Here is a 19,034-nt window from a genome sequence, read left to right on the forward strand (position 1 = left end):
AGACGTAGACTTTCAGCTGCCTGTTCCTCTGGGCCTGCAGGGATGCTCAGTTTGTGTTTGATGCACAAGTTGCTGTGCTTCAACTAGAATAATTCAGCATACACTCCTGCTCTACAGCAAATACAAGGTAGCTTTGCTGTGCTTCTGATTTGCCCAAGTAGCTTGCTAGGACAGCAAAGAGACATTCCAGACTGTGGTACCCGCAGCCTGGCTGAGCAATTCTTACATGTATTCCATTTATGTTGAGGGTCTGTTTTTGCAAAAGCAAAGATCTGAAGTGCTGCCATGGAAAGGCTGCTCTGCCGTACCTGGTGTACAACCTGCTTATTGAAGTTCTGTATCAGAGTTTGAAAGAACTTCACCGTGTCCTGATTGTTCTCCCTTCTTAATAGCTGATGGCTGCGAGAATAAGTATTTCAAGTATAACAGGCCAGAAATCACAGGGTTTTTAACTGAAGTTAGTCCTCTGTACATTTGCATAGAACTGTTGCCAGGTGTTTTAGGTTAACTCCATTTGCATATCTTTTCTTGGCATTTAATGGGCAGTTAATTTGTAATTAACCCACTTACGGCTGGATTGAAAAATTCATGGTGCCAAAGCTGTTGCAAAGATCTGGGGTTTTTGTATTGCAGTACAAAATGCATCAATTGTCTGAGACTTGCAGGAAGGTAAGGGACCTGAGGGCATTTAAACAATGAAAACAGCACTCCTGGTACCTCTCACATCTGCTTATTAGGGTGAATCTCTTTGATTTCTTTTTCAAACCTCAGCTTTGCAGCCATGGCCCATCTCCTCATCATACATCCCATATCACACTTCTTGGGTGCAGTCAGGTTTCCATTCCAAGTCAAGTCAGGTATGTGATCTTTGTCTAGCTTTCTGTAAGACCAGACTTCAGATATTTTCAGGGATGCTTTTAATGTCTGTTTAATTGAGAACAGGCTGCTGGCCTTCGCTGTGTCTGTGAGTTTTGGAAGTTGTTCTGCTGTAACCAGAAGTGTACTTTTTCTTTCCTTTTTACTTTCTTTAAGGGACATTAAAGCTGGAAATATTCTTCTAACAGAACCGGGTCAAGTAAAGCTAGCTGATTTTGGGTCTGCATCTATAGTCTCCCCTGCCAATTCCTTTGTAGGAACACCTTACTGGTGAGTAAAGCCTGGGGTACTTCACTCTAAGTCTTCTCTCATGTTTCCAGCACTTCATAATCTGGAAATACTATCTGGCACAAAAACTACATTAATCAAACAGTGTTTTTTGTTTACAATTCCTGTGTCCAGGAAATGGTTCTTTCTCAGTACCCATGAGAAGAGACTGATTGTGCAGAGCTTCGAAATGGCACCAGTTCATTTTCTGGCTGTTGTAATACTTTTGGCTTAGAAACAGTTAATGTTTGCCATAGTAATGGAGCTAAGGCAACCATACAGAGTAAAAGGGAGTTCTGTTAATCCGTGCCTGCAGACTGGAAGTCAGATAGCCGTGTGGATTCTGTGTTTGAAGAGACTTGCTTAAAAGTCACTTGAGTCGCTTTACATTCCTAACTAACATGGGGAACCAGCATAGCTTTACACTGCACTTATTTTGTGCTGGACACCCCATGCCCTGATGGGAGGTTATGTATCACCCAACTTCTGAACAAGTTTGTTTGGCAAGAAGCTTCATCTTTGAAGAACAAGACCTGCAAGGCTGAATTCCTGCAGGCTGGGCCTGCTGCTTGTTTGCCCTCTACTTACCTCTTTATCCTGTGCCTCTGGATTTCCCTCTTCTTTCCATAGCCACACTCAAGGCTGCATCTGCCTGCAGGAAAATTCTCCTGGTGTGCCAATGGAAAACCTGCCATCCCTGGTGAGGGTACAGGTGATGGCTTTAGGACTTCCCCAGCCCCTGCGGTCTGCCTGCAGGTACAAGGCCTTTGAGGCTGCTTCCCCATGTGCCAGCATGTTGTGCTAATAGTGAGGTGATCAGGTTGACCTCTTCTTTTCTTCTCTTAAACTGTCTTTTGGAAGAGTAGCTCATGCAGGTAAGCACTGTTTTGTTTCAGTGTGGTTTTACTGAGCTCCCTGCTGACTGTTCTGGTTCGCTGCGCTGCTGAAGCTGATGGAGCCATCTCATTTTTAAGCTGTGTGCTGGGAGTCACTTTTTTTGTATCTTCTGACCTGTGTGTTTTGCACTGTGCTTGGTAGGATGGCACCAGAGGTGATCCTTGCTATGGATGAAGGACAGTACGATGGGAAGGTGGATGTCTGGTCTCTTGGGATCACATGTATTGAGTTAGGTGAGTAAATGCTTTGCAACTGAAATGAATAATCACTGCATTTAATATTTAATAATATTTAATAATCATTAGAGGGCTGTTGAATTTTGTTTTGGATAACATTTTGTTCTGGACAGCTGTTGACACTGTAGAGCAGCATGCACCAAAGGTACCAGATAATGTGTTTTGACTTGTTTGGATAAGAAATTCAAGGAAGATAGAGACTACATTTTACAGGACTGTTTTGTGAATATTGAGCCCCTTTCCAGGCTCTGCTAAACTATCTTTCAGTTTCCAAACCGGTGCTTATTCTACGGGTACTTAAGCCAGGCTTCATTCAATGACAACCAGGATGTTGCGCCTATGGAGGCTGGGCTCCATATAATGACAAATATTTTGTTCCATGGAACCTTCGTAGAACTCTTCCTGTGCCCATGTAATTGTTCAGATTGATGCTTCAATCTGGCACAAGTGTGTTCTCAGCATATCATCAAAGACATGGCCAGTCTTAGGGACTGTAGGTGTTTGCCAGGCACGGATCACCACTCATTTCCCTGAGCTCACTCTGTGTATTAGGAAGAGCCTCACACTGAAAATAGCAACTGTGCTCATGAGTAATACCAGACTCGTGAACTCGAGGCGTTGCTAAGAACAGTGGAAGTAAAGCTCTGTGTTCAAATTGCTGCACCTTGAGGCAGTTTTTATGTAGGAATTCTAGATACTTAAACTTACAGACTGATTAAATGTGACGTGGGAAGATGCACAATGGCCATAAGCCAGTCGTTTGTACAGGCAGGTTTAGTGCAGCTCACAAGAAATGTGTGGTCAAACATGAACACGAGTGGAAAAATACTTCATGGGTTGGAGTGAGAGAGAAGCAAACTTCCAGTATTTCTGCTGAAGTCTTAGAAACGTCTCTTCCTACTTTATATCATCTGTCCCCTGCTGTTCTGCTGTGGAACAAAGTGCTGCTATTTTTATTTTTGCTCCCAGAGAAGAGGGAACGATGGCTGGTAGTCTGTTTTGGTTGGTTGGTTTGTTTGTTTTTTACTAACTGAGTTTTGAGAAGACTGGAGCAACTATTATGCCAAGGGAATCAGTGTCCTAAGAAGTTTGTGTTAGATGAGACCTGCTTTTAGCTTTCAACTCTTCCTATTATTTCCCCAATCTGGAAAAAAAATAAATGAATCTTCAGTCTCACCTAAAAGTTTATGACATGAATCGATGTGGACAGGTTCTGTGCACGGGAAGAAAAGGGTTTGCACTGCAAGGGGCAGAAGATGCACATGGGTACTGCCTGAAGGAAAGGTAGATGGGATAGCAGATAACAGCAGATCCGTGCACTTCAAGTTTGGATATTGACATTGCATGTGCTTCTCAAGGAGGAGATCTCAGTGTCAGTAGATCCCGTGCTTCCTATGCAGGCTTTCAGTCTTAGTAGAATTTATGTGCAGCTTTTCAGTCAAGAACTATTAAACTGAGAGCTGTGTGTGATTCCATATCTGAGCATGGAGTTGGTCTGAAGGGGCAGAGATCTCTTGATGAGCACCACTTGGCTTTCTGTGATGTCTTAATTCCTTGGATAGCTACAAGTAGTGTTTAAAGACAAGAAAATGCAGTGGTTTGTGTGCATGCTGCATGACAAGTGATTGCTCCCATCTGACCTGAGGTGAACTTCAAAAACGCTGGCATTGCTGGATGGCTGGCACAGCTCACACAGCAGGGCAGGTGGGCTCTTCCCAATTTCGGGGTGAAGTCTGCCGTGTTGTTAGGGAGCTGTTGGGCTGTGTCCTCTTGGGCTGGGAAGAAGTTGGGTGAGGAGGAGCTAAGGGCACATCTGGCTGTGAATATGGCAGATTGTCTGGCTTCCATGGGGGACAGCCAGTGACAAAGGAAGGGGGCAGCCACTCTTTTCCTGAAGCATAGATGCCCTATTTTGGGCAGCTCCTGCTTTTTTTTACCATAGCAGATCAGCTGTGGAACGTTGCACTTAACGTAAAATGTACTGGAAGCTCTTCCTTGTGATTTGCATCCTGCTCTTTGGATTTCATTATCCCATCTACAAGTGAGTAACAGCTTTCCTCGAGTGGTTGTCCTGGGCTAACCTAGAAGATTAAAATAATTGGCCTAGATATGATGACAGCAGTAATGAGCTATTGATTTAACAGCAATACTCTGCTCATACTTCCATATCTTTCTCCTTTTCTTTCCAGACTGCCTTATCACACCTTTCTCTTCTCTTTCTAGCTGAAAGGAAGCCTCCGCTTTTCAACATGAATGCAATGAGTGCCTTATATCACATAGCCCAGAACGATTCCCCTACCTTACAGTCGAACGAATGGTAAGAGAGCAATTACCAGGTGGTTTTTTTTGGCTGTGCGTGGCTCAAGTCTGACAAGAAAAGCGTTTGTTGCAGTGGAGTGGTTTGACTGTGTTCCTGAATAATGCTCCCGTGTAGGCAGGCTCAGTTTTGACCTTCTGTCACTTTGGCTGTGCTACAATCGAAACGTGTGGAGGTGTTAATTATGGGGCTGTAGATGCAGCAGGAATTAAAATATTCTTGGATGCACTAAGCCAGCCTTAGCTCAGCATTAGCAACGTTTCCAGCTGCAAAAGAGCTCTGACAGAAGAACTGTTAGCATTGTAATGCAGCAGAAATATGGAGGAAGGAAGGGGAGATGCTGCTGAGGTAATTAGATACTTTTTTTTTCGGTGAGCAATTTCAAAAGTCCACAGAGCTCCGTGCCCAGTAACTGCTCCCCATGCTACAGGCTTGTGTACCAGAATCTAAGCTTTAATACAACAGTGTTTTGTTAATGGTCTGAGAGTAAAGGCATTACTCCATGTCTTGCTCTGTTTACTCAGGAGTGGAATGTAGCCATGGAATGATGCTTGGCAGGCTCTGCAGATGGCTGGGTACAATAGCTCCTGGGGAGGTGTGAAATTCCCCGTTACTCTTAGCCATTTAAGTAGCATAATTATTTCATTCTGATCATTTTAACAAAGCCACTCCGCGTCAGTTTCCTTACCTCATCATCTCTCTTTTGGCCATTTTTCAAGATTCAACAAAATTGGTCTCATATCTGCACACCAATACTTGGATCCTTCCGTGCGAATTTGCAATGCAGAATAGAAACAACTTGTGAATACAGTGCAAGAATCAGTACTCTTGATTGCAGACTGTTTATGTCACCTGTTTGCTCTCCGTGCCTTAGAGCACAAGGAGCAAGCAAGGTGCCTTTTCTGCTGCTTTTGGGTTCAGGAGGCACCTAGAAGGTTAGTTTTCCTCTTGCAGGCTGTAATACAAGCTCACAGCCTGAAGTTTTGCTGAGCTAAGTGTGCAGCAGGATGCTTTCCTGAGTCAGTGCTGCAAGTGGTAGGAAGCATCTACAAGTTGGGTCATTCCACCAGCAAGCTTAACGAGTGCATTTCCAGAGATGCTGCAGATTTCAGTGTCATCTGATTTTAAGTAGTTGAGGTAATGCTGAGAACACAGGCTGGTACACAGAGCTCTTACAGGTTTTCATCTTGTGGTTGGGGTTAATGGTTTGTCCATGTTTGTATCCACAGTATTTATTGCTGAAAGAACTGGTGGGATCAATGTAGGTTTTGGAGAAGTGCAGTGTTAATGTTTGTGCCCTAGAGCTTGAGAACAAAGCAGTCAGGATGTGTCTATTTCAGATCTTAAGCTTGTTTTTCATGTTGAACTTTTTAATTTACAGGTCAGACTCCTTTAGGGGATTTGTTGATTACTGCTTACAGAAAATACCTCAGGAAAGGCCATCATCAGCAGATCTACTACGGGTAAATTTTCAACTCTCTTTCAGAAATTTGGGGGAAAAAATATTGTTTGTTTAACCCCAAACCAATTCTAGTGATGGTGCATAGTGATGGTGATATTTACCCTTTCCAAAACACTGTTGCTTTTGCTCTGTATTGGAAGTGTTTTGGGTTTCATTTAAGTACCTTTGAAATGCTAAAGGATACCTGTGCTTATTGGCCTGCCTGCCATGGGTTGAATCTGGAATTCTCTGCTGGAATAAGTCTGCATTTTACACATTGGTTGGACCAGATGTATTTAATTGCTGTAAAGTGAAAGATTTGCAGAAGCCCTGCACTTGGTGCTGGTACAAGGCTGAGTTTCTGCCTGTCCTTAAAGGTTGGGAATTCTTTGTCTTTTCTCTGCATTCGTCTTCCTAAAATCTCCCATCAAACTCTTACTAAGATAAGAGTTATTTTTCTGGGTGCAATTTCAGTGAGGCTTAAGTCACTCTCTGTGGAATCAACAAGAAAACCTGAAAAGCCATTTTAATTGCCACTCACAACCCAGACTTCACCGTCCTCTGTGAGCTGCATGGGCAAATCTTGGAAATACTTTGAGAATTATATTCCATGAGATCAGAGGATTAGGACCTTAATAAAGTTTTGCAGATATTGGCTGATTATTTAAAGAAATGTGAGTGTTAAAGAGATGGGGTGACCACTCTGAGCACAACTGATGCGTGGGGTGCCCAGAAGTGGCACGTCTCGTCCTTTGCCGGTGTGATGCAGGAAGATTATCTCAACCTTTTTTCCTCATGTAATGGTAATTTCAGCATGATTAGTTCTTTATCTGTCTATACCTTTTCGATCTATTTGCAGCTTTCCTGCTCAGTGGCAGCTCAGCTCTTTCTGTTTGTCCTGATCGTGTAAATCATTCTTTTGGGCTTTTCTGATCTTATTTGGTTGTTTTTGTCCTGACTGGGCAGGCATTTCTGGCACTAAGGTGTGTCTGATGGCATGCTGCCCCAGCTGTGGTTGCATAGGAGAGGTTGGCCAGGCTGTGCTGTGCTGCACCAGGGGGGCTTGGGCTGTGTTGGCTGCTGCCTCGTTCAGAGATCTCAGCACATGCACTGGTTGGTGCCACCTGTCCATCTCTCGTATTATTACTTAACAAACACATTCTGCATCTTTTTCTATTGTGGATTTCCAACCATTACACTTTTCAACTTCTCTGTGCGGTGTTAAAAGTTAGGGTAAAAACAGCACTCATAGGTTAGGCCTAAGTTAACTTCCCTCCTCTTGTAAACAACCAAAAGTCACTTATATCCCTTCCACAGTTTCCATGCTGAACCCAAACAGTTAGAACGTTTGTTTTGGGAGGTGCAGGCTCCTGCAGGCTTGTCATTGCTGTGAGCATATGGAGCAGGACCTGTGCTGGGATCGATGTGTCCTCAACTTGTCAGGGTCCTGGCAGGGAACCACACACCCAGCACTGTTTCTGAAGCCATCACTTTCATTTCTTCCCAAACCATTTATTATTCCAAAAGCTTTGCCTTTGGAATATTTAAGAGCAACCTTCCTTTCAGTGGTAGGGATGTGTGTAGTCCTGTCCAGCCCCTTCTCTATCAAGCTGCTGCTTTTTCTTTTAAGTGTTTCCTTTCTTTAACACTGATGAGTGGCCCTGCTATTCCTCTGGTTGCCGTGCATAGCTGCTGGTGAGAACTGCATGGCATGCTGCTGTTCCACACCAGGTAAACAGGACTCAGTTTTTCCTTAAATATTTGAGCAGAGGAATTGTTAGCTCCTTAGGGTGCTTTGCTTAATTTCCACAGTAGGTTAGATTGCTGCTCTGTGTCTACCTGACAGCCTTTTCATGCTGATTTTTGTTCTAAGGCTACCATTCAGCCTTTGTTTTATGGCTTCTCTTGTTGCTTTTTCGGCTCAGTAAAATGCATTCTCGTGGATATTTCTGAATCTTTTGGTTCTCAAAGTGAGAAATGGAAATCATGCAGTCGTTGCTGAATAGCTGGCTTTGCACTCGCTTCAGTCTTTGCTTTAAGCCTGGACCATATAGAATATTTAACCCTCACGCCTTCACTTTCCAGGTACATGCTGACAAACGAGCTTGTTTTCGTTCTCTTCAGCACCCAGTGTGTTTTCCTGTCATCTGTTTGTGCCGTGCCACTTACCCAGCGTTTTGTTCTCTGGTTCTGCTTGCAGCACCCCGACAATCCCTTGACCAGCTAATAGGTTTATGTTGTGGGTTTCAGAGTGATTCATTCATGTGGATTGGCAGTCTTTCTGCTCTCTAGGAATAGCACAAGTTCATTGAAGGATATGATTTCATGAGTGCCGTACGTTGGAGTCTGTGCAAACAATTGGAGCTGAGGTGGCATTCTTAAATTATGTATATTCCATCTTTTTTCTTGGATTTTACACTTTCAGAGCAGTCCCCCAGGTGTTCTCTCCCACTGGAAGCATCTCCTCCCGAAAGCCTGTCAGATTATACGTTCAACAGCTTGTTTTTTGGGGAGGGTTTTCTGCTTGCATACAGTAAACAGGAATAGAGCAAAATCTTTGCAGCCACGTTTTCCTAAAGGGATCTGAATACTAAGAGGTGCTCAAGAATGTGTTCTGTTCACCACCCTGGGCGAGAAAAAGGAGAATAAAACCCATCTGGCTAATATTTTCCCTTTCAAAATTAGAAGCAGTGATCTAACCTGTTCTTAACACTTGTGTTATTTTGCTCAGCATGCACGGCGTTCCCAGGAGCTGTGCTTCTGGTGGTTACTCTTCCAGCCAGCTTGCTGCTCACCTTTGCATTAACCTCTTCCTCTTCTGTAATCTGTTGGGTTTTCTCCTTACAGTTTGAAGGAAGTGACCAAATGACATTCTTTCAGCCATCATTTCTTCCCAACCTGTGCAGTACCTAACAGAGCAGCAACTGCATCTTATACATCTAATTTAGACAGCTCTTTCATGCAGCTGAGCATTTAGGGTTGCATCCTCCTTATGCAGGTCTACTGGCTGGTTGGTTTTGTTCCTCTACATCTGCCATAGAGTTTCTGTAGGGCCCCGTTCTTAATACTTGTGTAGCTATGAAGCATATAGCTTCCCATTCAGTATTTGCAGAGTTAAAGAACGTGCATGAACAAGTACACAGCGGATAGATAGGAAGAACTGAAGTTTGGGATTGTTGTCCCAAGTGCATTACTGCATTACAAACGGTTACTTTTTACTAATCATAAATAAGCTGCAGATTGTCACTTCTTACAGAGAAGTGAGTGGTGTGGATCTGCACAGAGGAGCAGAAACGAATCGTTTGAAATAGTGCGTGGAGTTTTTAGTTATAAGGAGTTGATACTGAAGGGACTAGCATTCTCCATTAACAAAACTCAGATGCCTCCAGTTTGAATTCAATTAAAAACAAGAAATGAGCCTGTGGCATGTTTCTTTCTTTGCTTATGTACAAGTCATTAAAAGAAGATCTTCACATCCTTTCAACTTCTTTGTATTCAAGACTTTTGCCTTCAGGAGAGCCAGGTTTTGCTTGCCTGTTGCTGAGCTCCAGCTGGGTGTCCTGGTCTGGAGTCAGAGGGATGGCAGTGGCTGTGGCAGGGATGCACCTCCTGGTTGCCAACTGTGGCTTAGGAGCTGGGGCTGGGCAGCCAGGTGTGACACTGCTGGGTGCTGCTTGGTGGCTGGGAGCCAGCTGCTGAGCTCACTAACAAAAATCCACTGTGGCACATGCTGTGCAGGTCAAAAGACTTCTCTCCTGTTCCCCTCTTGTTCGTATTTCTACAAGTGATGTGAGTACTCCAGAGCTGTCTCCTGTGGTATGCACTGAGCAGCACAACCAGTGATGGTGATCCCGTGTAGAATGTTGGCTGTCTGCCTTACGTAGAGGTTGGATCAGAAAGGCTTTCATACCCCATTGCCAGCTGTACAGTGCAGGAGAACATGGCTGACAAGTCAGAGATGAGCCTTTAATCACATACTTAAAATCCATTAAACAATTTATGAAGTCTGCACTTAAAACCTGTGCTTCTTGTACATCCTTTGCAGGAGTTGGCAAAAAAAGCTTTGACAATAAATAAACCTTGCACTCATTTTCCTGGTTTGATTTGAATTAGAATAGGTCAGCTTCAGGGTCGCTCTTTGCACGTAATCTTCTGTAATCAGGATTGCTTCCTCTGTGTCCTTTATTCTGAAGACCTGTGCCTTTGCAAGGTTTGAAGTGGCACTGTCTTCACCTTTCAGTGAAGGGGATCAAGAAGGAAAGAAGCAGCTCTGTTAGCTGAGGGCCCAGGAAATCTGGCCCTGGTTCCAAAAGTGAGTCCGAAGGGTCTCAGGCCTCCCCATCCATCACCCTGCATTTCCTGCTGTTGATGCATACGTGCACACGAATTTCCAGTAGCAAAGTGATTTTTTTGCCTCATTTCTCTGTATTTGATCATGTTCTGTGCTGAAAGCAGCTCCTTTGACTTTAGAACAAAGCATTTTGCAGCCTACACTTTGAACCTCATGGCGGGTAGAGCGATCCCCTTGGTTGTGTGCTGCAGTGCAATCAGTGCTGAGTGTGTCTGGAGCCTTTTGTAACAGATATCACTAATTCCTGAATTGAGCTGCTGACCCAAAGTAATCTCTGTTAGTAGATCGAACAGCCTGGTGTCACGTCTGAGATCAGATGTTTTGTTTTCTTGAATTCAGCACGATTTTGTTCGCCGAGATCGACCACCGAGAGTCCTCATAGACCTCATACAGAGGACAAAAGATGCAGTACGAGAACTGGATAACCTTCAGTACAGGAAAATGAAGAAAATCCTTTTCCAAGAGACGCGGAACGGCCCTCTGACTGAGTCTCAAGAAGAGGAGGAGGTACTTTGCTTTCATTACCCTATTTGCACTGTTCTCATAGATTTCAGGGCAAGGGGGATGCGTTCCTGTCTTTAAGGGGCAGAACGAGAGCATCCACAACATGGATGTGATCCATCTTGTTGGAATACCAAGTGAATGCCAACTGAATCAGCAGGGCTAGGACAGGATGATGAGCATTACCAGCCATTGCTCAACGTTAGATGTACGCTTACTGGCAAAACAACTTTGGCTTTTTCAGATAGTTGCCTTTCTTCTGAAAACTTTGGGAAAGAAACTCATTTGGAGGGAGATCCTCTGTGAAAAAATAACCCACAGGCTGTGCAACGGAGAGCCTAGTGATGGTCTGAGCTTTTCATTCTCATAGCAAAATCAAGACTGCTTGATTAATGTTAATTTTTATTTTCAATTACTGTGGGCTCATTACTTTACAGTAAATTTATCATGAGCTGAAAAGCAAATCGCCAAATTAGTGAGACTTATTTTTTTTAATTCTTTAATATTAAAGAAAGAAAGATTAGAGATAAAATTCAGCTGCAGTCGAAATCTTGTAATAAACCACCCACTTCATCAGTGTGTGATAATTGAGAGTAACTGTGGCTTAGAGAGAGAAACCAGTCATTTTTCAATTGATGAGATTAGGTGGAAATTAATGTCATTTGGTGTAGGCACTTGGCTAAGTAAATCCATGCCTGATTCTCAAGCACAAAAATCAAAGGGAAATTGTTATATATTCCTTTTTCTTGCATTGTAGCAAGATCACGTGCAATGAGATGCCAAAGTCTAACATATATTTGGGGACTTGGCTTTGAGGCTTGCATATGTCCAATACTCTTTTAAAACTAGTCTGATGCTTTGGTTTAAGCAGTGGGCAAGCCTGGGTGTCAGGTAGGAGAGTATACAGGAAGAAGGGACTGATGCTTATATTGTCCTTCACTTTGGGGAAGGGGCAGCAGCAGATCCAAACTCCACAGCTGAGGTGTGCTAGCACTGATTGAGATGCATCTTCCTCTCTTTTTCCTGTCCCCATTCCTAAAAAGGGTAGAAAAGTGTTTCTCCAGGACTTAACACTTCTAATGAAGCTCACACTCTGCATGTGCACAGCATGCTCTGCACTGGTTTTACCACTGAGCTTGCATACCACCAAAGGAGGTCATGTTGCACACACAGCAAGAGCGATGACTGAAGTAAAACACAGCACTTGCTTCAGTTTCTGAACTGGTTAACAGAAGCTGAGAATGCCACAAGTTGCTTCCTCTTTCTGTCCTAGAGTTTCTCAGTGCAAGGCATATTGCAAATCCCCTTTTTAACGCTCCCAATAATACTAATGCTTTCCTCAGACCTTTTGGAAGAAAGCTGAGATTGCCTGGAAAGTATTCAAGTCAGGAAGTCAGTGTTAAGGTTGTATCTGCAATCTCATCTCTGCCCTTCTGTGTTTATTAGTGTTTAGTATTATTTATTAGTATTTATATTATATGTGTTTATTAGTTAGACACATTCCCATCTTAGATGTTATTTCTGTGGCAACTTGGTGCGAACATCCTGGAAATGTTTTCATTTTCCTGTGTATTTTGGCTGCTGAGTGCTTTTATACAGGCTCTGAATGATCCGCTAATTGCTTAAAAATAATCACACAATCAAATACAAATCTGTCAAACTTCTTTCTTGCAGTTTCCAACAAAATGAGTTCACTGTCAATTGATTTGAAGCATGATTCTCCCCAACCTCTCTTTGGAGGCGAGAAGCAGCAGGGTGCAGTGCAGCCACTCGTGTGGGTGAATCAGAGCTATCTCAGAGCAGGAGCTGAAGGCTCCTCAGAGCTCCCAGTCCTCACTGTGAACTCCTTGCAAGCATCTTCAGTCTCGTTAGTTTATTACAAGAGACTCTGTAATTCTCTGAGTCAGTCCAGATTAAGCTCATGCTCTGGGATTACTGAGCTCGTATAAAACCAAGAGAAGGAGATGCTACCTTCTGATGTTCCAGTGTAGAAGAAAAAACACGTCCTGTGTGAGGAATAATTATTTAAGTCTGCTTAAGCAGATTACAATAGCTTTAATCACTATAATAATGCAGATTCTTCTGAGTCAGGTGTTTAAAGGTGAATGAAGATTACATAAGAATTTACCTTGGCTGAAAACGCAGGATAGGAAGCTTTTATTAGCTGGAAAGAATAGAATTGCTGACTGTTAGGGACACAGAGGTTAAAACCACCAACCTATGAAGCACCCTGAGATAGTTACCTAATCATAACAGGTGGATTCGTGATCCTACATCTCTTCTGACTCACCAGATGTGATGTAGCATACCCAAACTCAGAATGTTGTTTTAATACAAACTTAAAAGTTTGTTCCTTCCTCAGCTGTAGGACACCTTTCAGCAGCAATCCACTGTTGGTGTGTCCTATTCAAAGCAGAGCCGTGCCCAGACCTGCTGAGATAAGGAAAATTCTGGCCCGGCCCCTGATGTGTGAGGGTTGCAAGGGAAGAAGCAAAAGCTAACTGTCCTTTGTGCATTATTTCATAACCCGTGCAGTTCTGAGAAAGGAAGCTGCCAAAATACTGTGCAAAAAGCCTTTAACTCAGCAGAGTTGCCTTTAAAACCAACCTTGGGCACTGCAGTCACCTGTTGGGCAGGTGATCCTCTGCGGTGTTTGTAACTGATGCCCCTTGTTTTGTAGGACAGTGAGCATGGATCAAACCTGAGTAGGAAGATGGACAGTCTGGGCAGCAACCATTCCATCCCAAGCATGTCTGTGAGCACAGGCAGTCAGAGCAGCAGTGTGAGCAGCATGCAGGAGGTCCTGGATGAGAGCAGCCCTGAACTGGTCATGATGCATAGTGACGAGAGCACAATTAATTCCACTTCCTCCGTTGTTCAGAAGAAGGTATGTCCTCTAGTGCTCTCCATAGCTTCCTGCGGTCCCTGCTATCGCTCACGTTGGCTCTCCTGCATAGGGCCCCATGAGCAGTGTGCTGTGGTCTTGTGCTGAGCCATCTGCTGAGAGCAGGAGCTGGTGCTGGGCTTGCCAGAGTCAAGTTCTGTGTTTGTTCTGTAACGGCTGAGCTGTATGTAGAGAAGCTGCAAATAAAGAGACTGCTAACGAAGGGTAGTGCTGTCAGTGGCTAGGCAGGGCTCCTGCAGACTTACTGCATGCCTCCTCACCCAGCCCTGCATGTGCACCCCTTCATCTCTGCTTTGTGACATCAGTCCTCGTTTCCTTGTGTATGACTGTACTGTGTTATATGGGATGGTGACAAGTGGTCACAGCAGCTGAGCTAACCATTTACCAGTCACAGTGTATGATTAAAATCTGCTTGCACTTGGATTTCCCTCATGAGAAGTGGAAGTGTGCAGAACATTGGACCCTTCCCACGAGGTATGTTATGAGTCAAATTCCACTCTATGCTTTTCTGCTCTTTTGCTGCATGTTGTGATCTGTTGCCTTTTTGTTTTCTTAGTGCTAGATAGCAGAATGAAGTCGTCCTGCCCTATCTAACTCAGCATCTAATCTGATATTGGCCAAACTGAAATTGTTTTGGTCGTAGTAGTAGTGTTTACTAGTGGGCAGTAAGATGTAGGTTTTGTGTGATTGCTTTTTCAAAGGGTTTTCAATGCATTTATGTGCTTTTTGCCAACAGAGCTAAAACATTACAGAAAGTATGAATTTCTCCTTTGTAGTGTTATGACAAAGCCTAGTTTTAACTAACTAAGTGTTTTGTAGGCAAGTTTCTTCCTCCCGAAATGCAATATTTGTGTGATTGAACATGGAAGCGTTTGTAGAAGGAAGCTCTCAAGTCATTTTGTCTCCAACAAAAGGTTGCCTTATACATTTAGATACACTAGAAGATAAGTTGGGTTTGTTTCAGAGGGTTACGTTTGCAATAGCACCTTGAAGAAGATAGCTATGAAATGCCACTCTCACGAGTGAAGAGTGGCATAACTAGTTTTCTGTTCTGGAGGATTCTAGTTAAAGCTTTTCTTCATTTTGTGTACATTTCAGGAACGTGTATTTTGATTTCACGTTGCCAAGTGGTTGTATTTATGTATGTGTTAAAAAAGAGAGATTTGAGAGATTGATTTGCACAATAATACGTTGTAATATTACTGATGGATTGGTGTCATTGCAGTTGATGAAAACAAAGTGTGAACCACTTCCATCAGATCTAAATTGCATGTGTCAAAGGAGCAGAGTGCTGTTTGCTTTAATATGGTTATTTCATTTTGTACTGGAAGGGAGGGGAGCATTCTCTCACTCAGTCCTGTGGTTGCACACTGTGCACAGGACAGCACTTGCACTGTGAACAAACACAATAACAATACCAGCTGGGTGTTTTGTTGCATGGTATGGAAAAACAGGATTGCTTACATACCTTTCAGGGAAAGAGCATGAAGGAACTCACCTGTGGGTCACCTCCAGCTTATGTTTTAGGGTAATTTTGGAAGCACAAACATCAGAGCTTTGTTGATGATCCTTATGAAGCAGTTAACAACGGGCACCTTGCACAGGTGCAGATGTCAACACAGTTGGCAGATGTTACCTTCTGCTGTACACGTGCATTAAGTGCATTTGGAATATGTGTGGCAGGATGTTACCACGCTGAAAATACAGTTTTAATTGAATGTATGTCTTTTTTAAATTATCTTACCTTGAGGAATGCAATTTTAAATGAAAAACTGCTTTGTCTATGCATTATGTATATAGTAATACCTGTGTAAATACTATAATTGCAACAGGGCATTTCCTGGGGCTTACACACACATACAGCCTGTTCTGTTTTCAAGGTAAAATTCCTTATTTGGGGAAAAACCCCTTCAGTCTGTACTTGCTCTGACTACTTCTGTAACCCGGTTGAGTGGATGCACACACGTTGTGTTTTGTTCTACCAGGTGAGAAGCAGGGGGTGCTGAGTTCAGTTACACTCCCAGAGCCTAATCTCAAACAAAATCCAGAGAACCTGGGGGTTCAAGCTTAAATTAAGCTTTTGTTTTGCATTTAATCAGCCTTTAAAGGCTAAAAAAGAAAATACAGATGCACCTGATTAGCCAGCTGTCTGCCTTATGTGGGCATAGGGTCATGTGCTGGATTGTTTTGACATGGGTCAAATCAGAATGCTCAGTGAAATTATGGCGTTCCACAAATGTGTTAATTAACGACCTCCAGATGTACCAGACTGTGTGCACATGCCCACGATGGCTGCATTGCCTGAGCTGTTAGCGTGGCTCAGAGCTCGAGGTGTCAGAGGCCTTTGGATTTCATTGCCCCACAGCCCCAGCGTGTTTAGTTGAGACCCACTAACTGTATGCTAGCTCTGGGTAGCCAAGATGCCACCAAGCACTACCCAAGCATTTGGGGTGGATCCTCCATGAGAAGAGGACGCATCCTCACTCCTTCCACCAGGCAGAACCTTTGGGGCAGCACTTTGCTCTCTGCCTTTCTGAGCTTCTGCTTGGAACGAAGGTTGCTCCTATTTGTCAGCAGAGTGAAACCCGTGGGTTGGAAGAAAAATGACTTGAAAAGAAGAAAATAATGGTAGCCATCCCTAACTGACCGTGTCACTCTTTATGTAATTGAGTTTATAGTTGTATCCTAAATTGCTGGGGGAAAAAAAAAATTCTGTTAATGTCTGCTACTTGTGCTGCAAGTCCTGCGTCCTCCCTTTCTGGGATCTTAGGCCTCCCTTGGAATCCAAGGCTTTCCTCAACAGTGTCCCCTCATCAAAGCAGTTTCTTCATAGGGTTTTCAGATATCCAGCAGTGATGGGCTGTTTTACTGGGAGCACTGCCTTTTCTCTTTCCTGGTTACGTCCCTCATGCAGGGCTCAGTCTGATCAGTGTAAGAGTTCTGGTTTTCCAGCCTCTTTCTTAAAGATAACTGCGTGACTGTGCTCCTCCATTATGTTAGCAGTGGATGCACTCTCTTGCTCCCAAAGGGAGATGGAGACTAACTCAGTTGTTCCTTCTGCTACTTCAGGTTGAGAACTGAAGAGTGCAAGCCCAGATGTGGCTTCAGATACAGAATTCAAAATGGAAGGGTGAGAGGAAAACCATGTGAACTCCAAAGTCACTGTTGTTTTTAGGAGGTGTACAGACTGTTAGGTGCAGTGACTTACAGACGTGAGGTTTTGCCTGTGAGTGCAGGCAGTGGTGACCCTGTGTGTACCTTCTGGTCATGCAGGTCAGGGACATGGAGCCTGTTCTGCAAAGACTCCTGGTGTTTAAACCTCTCTGCAGATGATTGAGGCATTTAGTACCGTGTATTAAAATGAAAGACGATGCTCCTTTGAATCCTTAGAAGTCAAGGATTTGCTGCAGTTGTATGCAGTGCTCTGCAGTTGCGTGCAAGTCTTTTCTGTGGCTCAGAAATTCCCTCTCCTGTTTGCCTAGGACATTGGAAGTCCTCCTCAAGTGGAGGTTCCTCGTGTATGAAGCCTTTGTGAAGGCATCTCTTTGGTGTGCAGAACTGAAGGTGCAACACGCAGTCCAGGGGTGCAATTTGGTTGTTTCTACTTCAGGTTGCTCTGGTGTGATCAGTTTGATGTTGGGGAAGTTATTTCTGAATCAGTTGTAAAGACAGTGGGACTCCTTTCTCTGTGTTTTGCACTTATGTTGGATGCTCTACCAGTGCAAGAGCTTCAACACAGTTATATACTGAAAGGAATGTAAACACCAAATGCAATTTATAGATCTGTCTCTCCAGTTTTGTCGTGATTAAAATCTGAGGCAAAATTCTCATTGATTCATCAGGAGGGAAAAAATCAACTCCAATGTACCTACTGAGTTTTCTATTTGCTTCTGTAGCTTGCTGGTTCTGAGCAAGTGTTCTATTCACATAGGAGGCTTCATTTCAGAAATGGTTCTGTTTTCATGGAATCACTGAATCACAGAACTGTTTGAGGTGGAAGGGGCCCTTAAAGGCCATCTAATCCAACTGACCTTGGGTGTCTGCAGGGACAGGGCACCCCAGTGTTACTCAAAACAATCTTCGTCTTGAAGCAAACACAAATGATTTGGTCAGTGTGATTTTCTGGAAGAGGCCTACTCCGAATGCCCGTAACACAACTTGAAAGCAAATGGCAGGTGAGTTAGGTAGATGTCCTGGTGTTGGGGCAGAGATTGTAAAAACTGCTGTTCTGTGAGGAAGATGAAAAAGACGTCTTGTGGTGGAACCAGCATGGGGCTCTGGAGGTAAAACTGAGGTTCCCGCTCCAGGGACTGACCTTGGGCAAGCCGTCTGGGTTTGAGCTGTGATTTGCTGCTTTCTTGGTTGAAATCTTTGCATTCACCCTAGCATGTTAACGTAATGGAGAGAAGGGAGACAGCTGAGCGACTGGCATATTGCTGTAGGAGACCTTAGGAACCTGTGTTGCTTCAGACCATGGATGTATAACCATAAGTAAGATTTGGCCTGTTGCCCCCTCAGTTTTGCTGCTCTAGTAGAGCTCTTGTAGCTCTTGTGTTCTTAGAATCATAGAATTAAGGTTGGAAAAGACCCCTAAGATCTCACCCAACCTTCTGCATCTCTTCAGTCCTTTGTGATTAAGACATCTAAATCTTGTACAGATCTTTAGGACAGAATTTTTATTCAGCTTTATTTAGCATTCGGGTAACTCCAGTGTCAGTTTGCAGTTGCTGTCACTGTTCCCTTTGCCCTGGCCTGCTTCAGAACCGTGTGTGCACATAAAGCAATGCATGCAGGAGCCCTGAGAGCCCTGGGTCAGCCGGGTCCATCCCTGCAGGGCTGCCGCTCAGCTCAGCTGAATTGCTGGGGCTGCAGGCTCCCAACGTGGCAGCAGGAATATCAAACCGAGAGGTGATGTTAGAAGCCAGTCAGCCTCAAATACAGTCCTGGGATTGTGTTTCAGTCCTTACACCTTCTTGCTAGAAGAGATAGCGGCAGAGCTGTAGGAAACCGTGGCATTGGTACCCTTCCAGTGAACCCATGAGTCTCAACTGAGTGATGCTGTTGAAGTATAAATGTTTAATCACTGCTTTTTTTTGGTGTGACCGTAACAGTCTCAGACTTAGCTTCCTCGTCACAACATGGAAGTCCGGGTGAACCCTCGCTGTCATTTGAACTTGCATAGATTGAAAATCTAAGATCTACCCCATTGCCAGTAATGGACCTTCTGTAATGCTATCTCCTCC

General features: G+C 43.8%; 1 protein-coding gene across 6 annotated transcripts in view; it reads left to right on the forward strand.

Moving 5' to 3' along the window:
- TAOK3 (TAO kinase 3) overlaps positions 1–19,034 on the forward strand; it is a 70,204-nt gene that overhangs the window by 36,048 nt on the left and 15,122 nt on the right. For 5 of the 6 annotated variants that reach the window (XM_085238726.1, XM_085238723.1, XM_085238724.1 and 2 more), the window contains exons 8-13: positions 1,033–1,146; positions 2,182–2,273; positions 4,500–4,593; positions 5,975–6,056; positions 10,725–10,892; positions 13,567–13,773. In XM_085238726.1, coding sequence (XP_085094852.1) covers positions 1,033–1,146; positions 2,182–2,273; positions 4,500–4,593; positions 5,975–6,056; positions 10,725–10,892; positions 13,567–13,773 — 757 coding nt within the window. The remainder of the gene's footprint in view (positions 1–1,032; positions 1,147–2,181; positions 2,274–4,499; positions 4,594–5,974; positions 6,057–10,724; positions 10,893–13,566; positions 13,774–19,034) is intronic. The other variant, XM_085238728.1, reaches the window with a different exon arrangement.

The sequence above is a fragment of the Meleagris gallopavo genome, chromosome 17, assembly GCF_905368555.1.
Source record: "Meleagris gallopavo chromosome 17, MGAL_WU_HG_1.1, whole genome shotgun sequence".
In the NCBI taxonomy this organism is placed as follows: Eukaryota; Metazoa; Chordata; class Aves; order Galliformes; family Phasianidae; genus Meleagris; species Meleagris gallopavo.